This window comes from Onthophagus taurus, chromosome 11 (assembly GCF_036711975.1).
Source record: "Onthophagus taurus isolate NC chromosome 11, IU_Otau_3.0, whole genome shotgun sequence".
NCBI classification, from domain to species: domain Eukaryota; kingdom Metazoa; phylum Arthropoda; class Insecta; order Coleoptera; family Scarabaeidae; genus Onthophagus; species Onthophagus taurus.
Window position 1 is genome coordinate 3,511,683 of NC_091976.1, and position 12,644 is coordinate 3,524,326.

At 35.0% G+C, this 12,644-nt stretch overlaps 3 protein-coding genes and 1 long non-coding RNA gene across 6 annotated transcripts; 2 read left to right on the top strand and 2 right to left on the bottom strand.

Moving 5' to 3' along the window:
- LOC111416285 (histone H2B) lies at positions 1-523 on the bottom strand. Its single transcript, XM_023048256.2, has one exon. It carries the CDS (start codon positions 455-457, stop codon positions 86-88), a length of 372 nt encoding a protein of 123 aa, XP_022904024.1. The 5' UTR covers positions 458-523; the 3' UTR covers positions 1-85.
- A 208-nt stretch (positions 524-731) lies between these two features.
- LOC111416284 (histone H2A) lies at positions 732-1,227 on the top strand. The gene has a single exon (XM_023048255.2). The coding sequence runs from the start codon at positions 773-775 to the stop codon at positions 1,145-1,147; it is 375 nt and encodes a 124-aa protein (XP_022904023.1). The 5' UTR covers positions 732-772; the 3' UTR covers positions 1,148-1,227.
- A 4,927-nt stretch (positions 1,228-6,154) lies between these two features.
- Positions 6,155-12,644, top strand: LOC139431702 (uncharacterized). Of its 3 annotated transcripts, none has more exons than XR_011641765.1 (5): positions 6,155-6,425; positions 6,537-6,681; positions 6,750-6,804; positions 6,860-11,166; positions 11,652-12,644. It is a non-coding gene; the product is annotated as an uncharacterized lncRNA (long non-coding RNA). The 3 variants fall into 3 exon arrangements; XR_011641767.1 differs by having other exon boundaries at positions 6,860-11,048; XR_011641766.1 differs by having other exon boundaries at positions 6,860-10,802; positions 10,929-12,644.
- On the bottom strand, positions 7,723-8,749 carry LOC111421962 (E3 SUMO-protein ligase KIAA1586-like). Its single transcript, XM_023055153.2, has 2 exons — positions 7,966-8,749; positions 7,723-7,882 (listed from the first exon to the last, which is right to left on the bottom strand). The coding sequence occupies exons 1-2, from the start codon at positions 8,747-8,749 to the stop codon at positions 7,797-7,799; spliced, it is 870 nt and encodes a 289-aa protein (XP_022910921.2). The 3' UTR covers positions 7,723-7,796.

Consider the following 12,644-nt stretch of genomic DNA (forward strand, 5'->3'; position numbering starts at 1 on the left):
AACTGTAGATAGGATGCGATAATACTTTCTCAGAAATAGATTTGTGGCTCTGAAAAGAACCGGTCGTTATAAAAATGTAGAGAAATTATTTGGAACTTGTGTATTTCGTAACAGCTTTGGTGCCTTCACTTACGGCGTGCTTCGCCAATTCTCCCGGTAATAGAAGTCTGACGGCCGTCTGAATTTCGCGACTGGTGATCGTCGATCTTTTGTTATAATGGGCCAAACGAGACGCTTCCGCGGCAATTCGCTCGAAAATATCGTTCACAAAGCTGTTCATGATGCTCATAGCTTTACTCGAAATGCCAGTGTCAGGATGAACTTGCTTCAATACCTTGTAAATGTAAATAGCGTAGCTTTCCTTCCTCTTGCGCTTCTTCTTTTTGTCGGTTTTCGAAATGTTTTTCTGCGCTTTACCGGCCTTTTTGGCTGCTTTTCCACTAGTTTTTGGTGGCATTGTTGATTAGTTAATATTAATAAATCGATTACAAGATTTTAATATCGTTCAGTACTCGCACGACGTTAACAAACCGTTCGCGTCTACAGAATTAAAAAAAAAACCCGTCGTTGTCGCTTAAAACGTGGAAGCGTCGGACCAGTAGGCCACGCCTCCTGTTGCTACCGCTTGGTTGACGGCTGCCTATTGGTTGCACCGTCGGCGTAGATGCGTATAAATATTTTAAAACAACGGTTTCGCTGGCATTGAAACTAGAACCATATTGTTGAAGTTTTCGGCACACATTTAATCAACAATCAATTAATCTAAGTCGCCATGTCGGGTCGAGGAAAAGGTGGAAAAGTTAAAGGGAAAGCAAAGTCCAGATCCAGTCGTGCCGGATTACAATTTCCCGTTGGCCGCATTCACAGGTTGCTGAGGAAGGGCAATTACGCGGAACGTGTAGGAGCCGGAGCTCCCGTATATTTGGCGGCCGTAATGGAGTACTTAGCAGCGGAAGTTCTCGAATTAGCCGGTAACGCCGCTAGAGATAACAAGAAGACTCGTATCATCCCTAGGCATTTGCAACTGGCCATACGTAATGACGAAGAATTAAATAAGTTACTATCGGGGGTAACTATTGCACAAGGAGGTGTGCTTCCGAATATTCAAGCTGTTTTGTTACCTAAGAAGACCGAGAAAAAAGCTTAAATTCCTCTTGCATCCTTGCCGCCGCTGAACATTAACAAACGGCCCTTCTCAGGGCCACAAACATAATATCAGAATAATGAACTATCAATGTCTACGATTGCGACAAATATAAAGATAATATTTGTGCATCATTCTTGTTGCTGGTGTTGTTCATCTAACAACTTTTCATTTGTGAACAAATAATAAAACAAGTTAAAGCTTTGTGCCTATAGATATCATTTGAGATTTTCTTAACCAAGCACGGCAGTGTCATCTGAGAGACGGCTGCGTATAAACATAACATATACTAAAGAAAATAATAAAAAATAACGTTAAGATACGTCATTAAAGAAGGTCATTCAATATTTTCAATAAGCAACAAATAAAAAAATTAAAGAAATATACAATAAATGTTAAATAACAATTAAATCTTATTTGTTCTTTAACCTTTAACTACCCGCGCTCTATAATCTCGCGTAGCTACCCGCGCGGTGTATTATGTACACCACATCTATGAATAAGAGATGAAGTACATAAATCAATGTATAGGGATAAGAAAACATGTTGCCTCGATTTTTCATGCTGTTTTATTGAGATATAAAACACAGTTCTCGACAAAAAAGGCAAACTCTTCAACAAAGAAAAGATTCAAAAAAAAAAACCCCAAATATTAATATCTCACATATAAAGTATGGTTAGTTTGTTTCATCCGCTGCTTGCTTCGCCATTTTTGCAGGAATCGCATGTAACAACTGTTGTCATATGGTGTTTGCAAACTGACCTATTGCAACTTCCGCAAATTATGGTTGTGACTCGATTTTTTTTCCTACCGCAAATGAAACACCTCGCTCGTATCTTTGCAGGTGGCTCCTCCTCATTGGTGTCTTCTGCTGGTCTTTTGTATTTTGCTAGGAAACAGTGTATATCACTTGGCAATGACTGTATGCTGGCACGTTCAGAGAGATATGGCTTCATCAAACCTAAGGAGAGCAGCACCTTCAAAAATTCTCTTCTGTGCTTGTAAGCTGTATTGACATGAGTTGCATTATAGAGCAGTTGTCCATTGGTCCCCGCGATGTTCATCAGTTGGAAGAATATAACCAAAGGCCATCTTCTTGTCCTTCTTGATATTGAGTATGTGCCACACATTTTATCAACGGTATCAACTCCTCCTTTGGTGGCGTTATAATGTAAGATGATATCAGGCTTACTCGAAACTGGATCTATATCTCCATCCTCGTGCATTGTTGAGATTAATACGACCGCTTTATTTTTTTTCGGTACGTAGGAAACCAATGTTACATTTTTCTGGAATCCAAACAACGAAGATTTCACAGGTCTAGTTTTATGAGACAAAAAGTCTTGCGGTATTTCGCGTTTATTTTTTTTCATGGTCCCAATCATAGTAATTTTATCTTCCAATAATTCTTTCGCTAGCGGATAACTTGAATACCAGTTGTCACACGTTAAATTCCGATTACTATCTTTCACTTCCTTCAACAAGCGGTGAACCCTTCGGGTTGCTTACCGCAATAAACTTCAAAATTCGACACATAAAATGTTTTTGCATCACATAATACAAAAACCTTCATTCCATACTTCGCCGGTTTGTTTGGAATATACTGAAGAAAACTACAGCGTCCTCGGAAAGGTATCAACATTTCATCAATAGTTAAAAAATTGTCCACAGAGTAGTTGTTCTTGCAATTCTCTATAAATTTATCTATGACCCATCTTATTGCAGCTAATTTATCTATCTTTTTTCTTTGATTCCTTGTACTTTTATCATCAAATCGGATAACGGCAAGTAAAAATAGGAATCTGTTTTTACCCATACATGCCCGAAAAATTTCAGAACCGGTACCATCTGTTGTCCAGAGTTCTAAAAAGTGAGTATGATTTTGCTTCTTATATCCAGATAACAATAGCAAACCCATGAATGCTTGCATTTCTGTTTTTGATACGTCTTTAGCGCCACGTTCTCTCATAAATTGAGACCTAACATTCGAAATGTGTAGATTCGTGCATTCAGTTATACAGCGTGTCCCGTATCTTCCGCATCAGAGCATTATACGGTTGTAGGATACATTATTCTGAAGCGATCTTTCTAATAAAATTTTTTCGAAATGTTTATAATAACCGCACGGGAACTGTTTAAAGGAACTGTTTTTCGTCCAATCAGCAGATCGCAAATCAGACTCAGGTAATCGGTGCCACCCTCGGCCGGTCCGCTACGCCGATGATAACTCGTTTCCCACGTGTACTCACCAATAAATTCGTCATGGAAAGAGAAATAAACTTTTTCGATGAATCAAAGTTGTCCGTTATTGGTCGTCGTTAAACAGTTCCCGTGCGGTTATTATAAACATTTCGAAAAAATTTTATTAGAAAGATCGCTTCAGAATAATGTATTCTACAACCGTATAATGCTCTGATGCGGAAGATACGGGACACGCTGTATACTGTATCATTTCATCAGTGAATATTCTCATAAAAGCATCTACTTCATTTTGAATGTCCCTTGCTTGTTGTTTGGCACCGGGAAAGATTTTCACAAGATTTTTAGCACTCACCTTACTGAATTTGCTTTTTAGCGAATTTTTGCTCCATCTAGTCAGTTTATCTTTGGCAATAAAGTAACTGCTATTTCCAATATCTTCTAAATCATCGGAGTCATTACCTTCGATTTCTGATTCAGAGTCATGTTCAGTATCTTCTATGTACTCTTCAGAAGAAGTATCAGCATCATCGTCGTGTAATTCTTCTTCCGAATCGGAGTCCCAAATCACTTGAGCCAGCTCCTCTAATTCACTCTGCGTCAATTTTTTGGAATCTTTTATTTTTACTTTGTCCCTAAAATGATAAAAATTAAAAATTTTTTTTTTCATTTGTTTAGCTGCCCTAAATGGCAGTCACTATTACTTACATAGCTACCCGCGCGGTGTATTTCATACACCAGACTGTAGTGCACCAAATAAATTGTCAATAAACCCAACTAACTTTCCAGCCACCAAAGCGTAAGTGTCTGAGCTACTAGTAAACACATCGGTCGTAGGTTACATCGAGGGGCATGAGTGGGGGATACCGCATTGGATTTTAACCGCTTTTTTAGTAGAACTGGTGTATTTTATACACCGGCGCGAGTAGTTAAAGGTTAAAAGTTCATTTCTATACAAGGTTGTTCAGTTTTTAATCGGGAAACTTTACTAGGATGTACTTGCCAAAATAACACAAGTTTTTTATATAAACATAGGATCGCAACTCTTTTGTTTTCGAGCTATGGGCGACCAAAGTTGAGCAACAATTTACTTAATTTTAAATAAAATTTATTTTTTATTTCTTCTGTAAGTAAACCGTGGAATTTGAAATTTTGTACGTGTTTACTACTGGTTAAGACCTTATTTTCAAGTGTACCTTGAGCTACGCTTATTAAGTATAGAGTTTTTGTATTTGTTTTGATTCTTAGTAGATCGTTTGTTACGTGTTTTTCTGGGTTTGTTATTAGGCGTAGTGTGCTGTTTAGTTTTTGTTGTAATCTCTTCTTGGCAGTGCACTGCCGGCTATCGGCATTATTATTAATTTGTGGATTTTTATTTTGTTGTTTAGGTTTAGTTTGCTTCTTTTATTGATGATACGGTACAGTTTTGCTGTTATGGCTGCTATTTTTCTTCTGGTTTGGTCTGCGTGGCTGTTTATGTTTAATTTCTTGTCTAGTGTGATTTCTACATATCCAATCTCTCTTTTCCATTCTATTTCCTTCTTGTTGATTTTGACTTTTTCGAGAGTGCGGTGCGGTCTTGTTTATGCACGAACATTACTGCTTGTGTCTTGTCTTCGTTGATTTTTATTTTTCATTTTTTCACATAACTTATTACTTGGCCTGTTGTTTGTTGGAGTTTTTTAACGATTGTTGATTTCATCCTTAATGAAGTAAAGATTGCTGTGTCGCCAGCGAATTGTGCTATAGTGGCTTTGTCGGTATATCTGATATGTATATGTTGAAGAGTCCTAGTACTGAGCCCTGATATTGCGTTTTCCAGTTTGACTTGAAATTGCCTTTTGTTTAAGTATGATTTTAAGATTTGAATTAGTTTAGTGGCCAGGGTGCCAAACTTTGTCAAAGGCCTTTTCTATATCTAAAAAGATAGCGCCCGTGTGGTTGGACATGTTTGCTTTGCTTATTGTGTGTTCGGTGATTTTAGTAAGCTGTTGTTCTGTTGAGTGCTCTTTCCTATATCCGAATTGGTGATCGGGGATTATATTGTTTTCTTCTGCTACTTGTCTTATTCTGTTGTGTAGGGTTCTGTTTTGACTGGTGGGATTTTTGGTTTGCTTCTTTTGCCCGTGATCATTTTCCACAAGGAAAGTTCTTCCGTGTTTAGTTCGTCGAGTTTGTTTTCCCAGTTACGTTGGTATTTTTCGTTAATATTGTTTCGGATTTCTTTTGTTATTTTGTTCAGTTTACTTTTCGTTTGTGGATGTCTTGTTCTTACGTATTCTTTTTTGATTTTTCTTTTCTCATTTAGCTTCTTGTATAATTCCGCTGGAAGTTGTATTTTTTTTTGATATTTAAATATTAAAAAACCAGTGAAAGTACAGATTACAATGTTCATTTTAATAATTCAACAACTGGTCAAAAATGGATCTAATTGATTCTTACTATCTAAATATTATTAACTCGAAATAAATATCTAAATTAAATTAATAATTTTAAGGCAAATTAAATCGTGCCACCTATTAATAAGATGCCTAACTATACTTGTTACGAGTTTATACAATCAAATTTACAAGAATGTCCAAATTTTGCAAATAGAATATCTTTTGTAATTTTTACATTTTCATATTATTAACTTTAAATAAATGTCTGGATTAAATTAATAATTTTTTATTTAAATCTAAAATTCTAGACAAATTGAGTCGTGCCATCTGTTAATAAGATGCCCAACTACACGTGTTACGAGAAATTTTGTTTTAGTGATGCAACTGTTTTATTGATTTTCTATTGTTACCTGCATTACCTGCATATAATAGTCATCTCATCGGTTTCGATGTCGTTTTGTTTTCCAAACAAAAACAATGTTGTTTGGAAGAAGCTTCTCTGGCAGTTTTAACAGCTTTTTCACTATGAAGTTTACAAAAATGTCTAAATGTTGCAAGTGGAGTCTTTCTAGTAATCTTTACGTTGAAAATTATCTACTAATAAACAAAAAATCGGAAATTTATTGCAAATCGATGTTCCAAAGGTGATATGGAAAATGATAATGGTACCATGGTATGGATAAACGAAGAATTTGTAAAGGTTTGGTTTGGATAAGGAATAAATTAGAAACGTTTATTTCTTATTAGCTACAATATTACATTCTTATTTATTTTTATGTTATTGTGTAGTGTAATTTTTTCTATATTTTAGGTGGAATTGTATTGTGGATAGACATTAGACATTGGTGTGATTTGGTTAATGAGGGACTGACACCCTCAAGGAATTAATTCTTTATTGAAAATTAAAGATAAACTATGGTGACACTGCTGCAATTTTTGAATACAATGTTTAACAGGTAAAAGTTAATTTTTGAAAGACTTTGTTTATAAATTAACAACATAAGATAATCATCTTGTTTTGTAGAAAATGTGGAAAAGAAATTATATTATGCATAATATATCAATAATATTCGTACTAAGTAATAACTTTATTAATTAATAATAACTTAATGAACAACTGATGTTATGTTTTAGGGGAACATCTAATCTGATTAAAGTTACAGCCAACCCAGCCCTTATATATCAATGTCACTATATTTATATAATATGCCCTTTTTTTTCTAAATTTTAACAAGTTAAAATAATAATAAAGAGACTAAAACTAAAAGTGTAAAACCTAATCACCTAACTGTTTAGGCACTTTAAGTCATTGTTTGGATCTTAAACTAGAAGGCTCTACAGTTTCAATATCTTTGGTATTTTGAATATTTCAAAAAAACTTCTTACTTGCTTTAAAATAATATATTTATTTTGAACTGGTTTCGAGCAGTGTTTTACTCATCATCAGCCGAATCTACATTCAAAAACATATCTAAACAGATATTCGAATATAAAATAAGTAAAAAAAGTAACTCACAAACAGAAAAAAATTATGTTTTAAAAGTTAATAAAATATTGTATTAAGTTTTTCTTGAATTTGTAAATCTCATACTGCTCCAATAAGTTCATTTTTGGATCTTTGTTGTTTAAATGGGAAGCTATAAAGAACTGTAAAGATAAGTTAAATAAATAACATAAGTTAAGGGAAAAAAATGTTATCAAAAGGAAAAAAAATAAATGGCGTAAACTTACTTGTTTCTTTGAAAATATAGTTGAGGTTAAGAAATCAAAACTCCATTTAAAACATATACAATGTTGTTCATACAAAGCTTAAGAAATTATCAGAACTGAAATATATTATTAAATTAAAAGAAACCTCAATAATAGGTTGGAAAACACTCACAACTCAATGTCACGACATCCAGTTCGAAATAAACAGGTTATCTGTTATTGTTAAAGTCTGTAATGTCGTTAAGAATCATTTGTTTATTCTTTTTATTAACTAAATCAGTGCTCGAAATGGACTTTTTTATGAACCGGAACGCTTCCGAAATTTTTTCCGAAATAAGTAAAACTCGCAACTTTTATTTTGTTACAAAAGTTTCCACAACAGCTCGTATTTTTTGTCTAATTTGTGAACTCTTTTGCGGCTGGCTGCATCATCGGCTGAATGTCGACCTGAAACAAAAAAAAATTATATATCTATACTGATACAACAATTTAAAAATGTTATTAGGTAGTATTATATAGATTTTAATTACCTTTTGCTAACCACGATCGCACATATTTTTCAGGGTTAAATTGCGTTAGTGGTGGTCCAACGCAGTTTATGAATAACAGTGCAGCAGTTGTTTCCACCAACAACGATGATCGTAATGGTGTTACTATTTCATTCATTGAACTGAAATTCCTCTCACATTCGCTAGTGGATATTGGAATTGATGCAATAACGTTTAAAAGTGGTTTCAAATCATCAGGAATTTCTTCTTTTTCTCCGCTCATTTTGTAGAACCTAAAGCCACGAATTATTTGTACATCATTTAAATAGAATTGAGTACACAGATGTCTAATTTCTTTATCACCATATTGTATTTCTACTTCACCATCATTGGATTTCGGCCAATTCTTCGGCACAAGAACACTAATACTCGCTAGTAAATTAGTGTATGTGTTTTCATTTTCAATCTGACTTGTCTGACGTTTGGCATCATAACGAGAACCGTGAGAAGACGAAGTTGTTATCATACCATTCCTCATGTTATTTGCTAAACTGGTATACAGCTGTGCAGTATTTATGGGTACAACTCTACCCTCATGAAGTTGTATACCTTTGTATGTATTTTCTGAGATAGAGCACAAAAGTTTATCAAGTTTGGGTCCTGGTTGAGTAGTCATGGAGTCGAAAATTCGAATTGTAGTTCTTATAGCTCTATCAGCTTCAACAAGAGTAATGTTTTGACGCTGCAATATTTCTGATAAATCTCCCATTTCATCAAGAGCGTCAGACATAGCATGTAGATTTTTTTTAAATTGTACATCAGTCATAATGTTGAGTAAACCATTGTATTTAGCCCTTTCTTTTGTGTCTCTAGTCAAATGCTTAGAAGCTGTCTCAAAATGTTCACAAAGTGCTTGGTAGTTATGTAATACAGCATTGATTGTACGTTTGCTTGATGCAACCCATCGAACAGATAAAATTCTTCCGATTCTTAAAATTTGCGCCTCAAGCGAAGCTGCTGCCTTTTTGAGCCCATTTTGGTTTTTGGGCGATAGGTGGTATAAGCTATATAATTTATCTATAAAGATTTTAAAATGGTTGATACCACTGACTTCATTAACGCAGTCATTGACAGCAAAATCACAGATTAGAGCAGTGCCACACTAATAAATTTGGAAATATTGTTAGCAACCGCGTTGCTACTCCGGACTTCTTTCCATTCATAACCGAGGCTCCATCACAGGCAAAGGCTATGAGGTGCTCTTCCAGAAAAGTTTGATCAAAGCCATATTTATTTAGGCATATCAAAAGATCATTTGTGATATTTTCAGCAGTTGAATCAGTCAGCTCAATTAAGTCAAGATTAAAGACAGGTACCTTCTAGATTTGACGAGGAATCTTCGAAATTTGACCTTATTACTACAACCAAAGTCGTTTTTTTGCTTAGGGTTGTTGACTCGTCTATCAAAACTGAGATTTTCCTTTTATTGTTAATAATATTTTTGCATATGGCGTTTTTCATTTCAAATGCGATATGAGTCACAATGTCATGACACGTTTTGTCAGAATGTAAAATCTTACCCATAGTTAGTCCATTTGAAATTTGTAGATCTATATCAACAGGCAGATCAGTAAACGGCCTTTGATTTTTCGCAATTTTGTAAACAGTTCTGAAAACTCGTTCAGTGGTGGTAAATAATGTTTCATTCATTTTGTCAATGCCTCCTTCAATGGTCTTTTTTTTTGCATGCTCTAGAATTTCTATGGCCTTTTTATGAGCTTCCGAATGTTTGTGTTCAAATATTTTTTTACGTAGGCTTGATTGCTGTGACTCCCGAGTCTTTCCATTTTCTGTCACTGAACATTCTTGCCACGGTTTTGAAACTCTTTTATTTTTGTCACTGTGAATGGCGAAAGAATCCACTTTGCTACAAACTAAACAGCCCAAAGCCTTATTTTCGACGATGAGTCAGTCATTGTTTTCTTTGAATGTCTGGTACTGGCTTACATTCCAACAAGCAGGTATGTGTTTGATATTATCACTGTTCTCATCGACCTTACTCGGGCCACTTGTGCTGGGAAGATTTTGATAATCTTTTTCCAGTACTGTTTTCTTATTGCTGATCGGACTAGTCTCGTCAGGCTTGTGTGGCCTCTTTTTAAGCCAATTTTGTAGATTATTCATTTTAAATACCTACGCGACCGACACTGGACCTACAACGACATTGTAAATACAAAAATAGTAAGGTTAAAAATTTTTATTTATTGTTAGATGATTAGAATGCATACACACTGTCACTTCAATAAACTATCAACACTAATCCTATCTACCAACAAACAGGAACGAAATGAAAATAACAGAGTCTATATCTTTTAAGATCAAAGACAAATTGTACTTGTACAATTAGCACTTGTTGAAACTACGCTGCCAAATGCCAATGCGAACTCGGCTTAGGCTAGGCGCACATAAGCACACAGACGCAGGGCAGGAACAGTGCAGAAAAACTGAACGTGCGCGTAGTTACGCAGTAGAGAGCGCATATTATAATGCAGTATTTTACTATCTGTGCAATGGAAGACACCGATTTAAGCTCCGATTCGGATTTAGATGCGTTAATAAATTGTACGTTATTATATGCAGCTACAAAACTCAAGAGAAAAAAAAAGGATATGGAAAAGCAGTTATTTACGAAAGCGTGAAACTCATGGAGAATTTCGTTTGACTTCAGAGTTTTCAGATGACCAGTTTACAAATTATTTCCGAATGAATCGTATGCAATTTGAAGAAATACACAATACTATTCAAAACAAAATCTATCATGAAGGCAGCCGTGCACATAAAGAAATAACAACAAAAGAAAAACTAGCGGTATTTCTAAGGTAACTTTTTATTGGTGAAAATATTTTATTAGCGATATCTCTATAATAAACAAAAAACTTGTTCTGAGACATTATCATGTAAATCGGAGGTTTCTTGTCGAAGTGTTGATCTAGGTGTAATTTCAGTTGAAGGATAGTCAAAGGATTCAAAGGAAAATTGAGTTGAAGATGAAGTTTGTGGTGTGGGTACTGTAGAGGGTAAGGATTCGACGGGTTGAGGTTGGGATAACGCACAAGGACTAAATGGTAAATTTAAATTTTCTGCTTCAGAGGCAGATACAATACCAAATATTTTGCTTTTTACAAGATGTTGTAAATGAATTGGGAATCGCTTGGTTGTTTCGTACATACTCATAAAAAAATGGTACAGTTCGTCATTTTTTTCGATTTCAACTCTTCGCTTTCTATGCATATCCCTTTCCATACTTCGATGCTCTTGACGTGCTAAAGAAGCTTTAATTAAATCAGCAACATCACAGCCTTTTTTTCGTTTAGGTTTAGGTGCAGTTGTGAGCGTTCTGTGCACTTCTGCTTGGTCCTCGTCATTCTCTCCTTTTTCTTCTGTGTTTTCAATTTCAACTTCTTCTTCTTCAGTCTGTTCATTATCAAATTTATCTTCTGTTACATTGGTTTCTCGTGATCTATTTTGCATGTGCGCCAACAAAAATTCCATCTGTTTTTGATATTTCCATAGTTTGACACTTTTACCTCCTCCAGCACCGCTTTTCGGTTGTCCGTTCTTCTGCCTTCTTAAGGCGTCACGGTGACAATTACGTAATTTTGTCCAAGCATCTTTCGCTTCTTCACCTGTTAAATAAAGGTACGCTATTGAATACTTTTATATTTCAGATATTTGGCGTCAGGGAACAGTTATAAAAGTATTGGATATAGCTATAGATTAGGAGATCGCACAGTATCTAAGATTGTGAATGAAGTATCAGCGGCTATATGGGAATGCCTGCAACAAACTTTCTTACCGGACCCCACAGAAGAACTGTGGAAACAAATTGCAAAGGAGTTTGAGCAAAGATGGCAATTTCCACATTGTGTGGGATCGATCGATGGCAAACACATAGTGGTCAAGAAACCGGCCAAAAGTGGATCTTCTTATTTTAATTATAAACATACTTGTTCTATAGTACTAATGGCAACTGTAGACGCAAACTATAAATTTATTACGGTAGATATCGGGTCAATGGGACGATTTAGTGATGGGAATATATTTTCTAGCAGCATACTATACAAGAAAATACAAAACAAAACTCTTAAGCTTCCGGAACCAGATATGATTAGCGGTGGTGAAAAAGAATTGCCTTATGTTTTTGTGGGGGACGAGGCTTTTCCATTACTAGAAAATTTAATGAGACCTTACCCCAAAAGAAAAGTTACAGCGAATTATGAAAATAAGGTATTCAATTATAGATTATCGCGCGCACGACAAACAGTAGAATGTGCATTTGGGATACTAGCTGGGCGATTTCATGTTTTTAGAAAACCATTTGAAATCAAACTTGCTAGTGTTGATAATGTTGTTAAGGCAGCATGCGTTTTACACAATTACCTTAGAATGACTAGTACTGCTACAAATGTGGAGGATATTGCTGATGAAGAACTCCTCTCCGACCAACTAACTTCAATACGCTATAATAACTCGCGAAATTCAAGAAATGCTTTCTTAGTACGTGAAAATTATACACACTATTTCAATACTACAGGTGCTGTACAGTGGCAAAGAGATAGCATATTACGAGGAAAATATTAAACACATTTACAAAAAGAACATATAAAGTTACTTATAATAAGTTACTTATAATAAGAACATATAAACTATTTTCATACTTA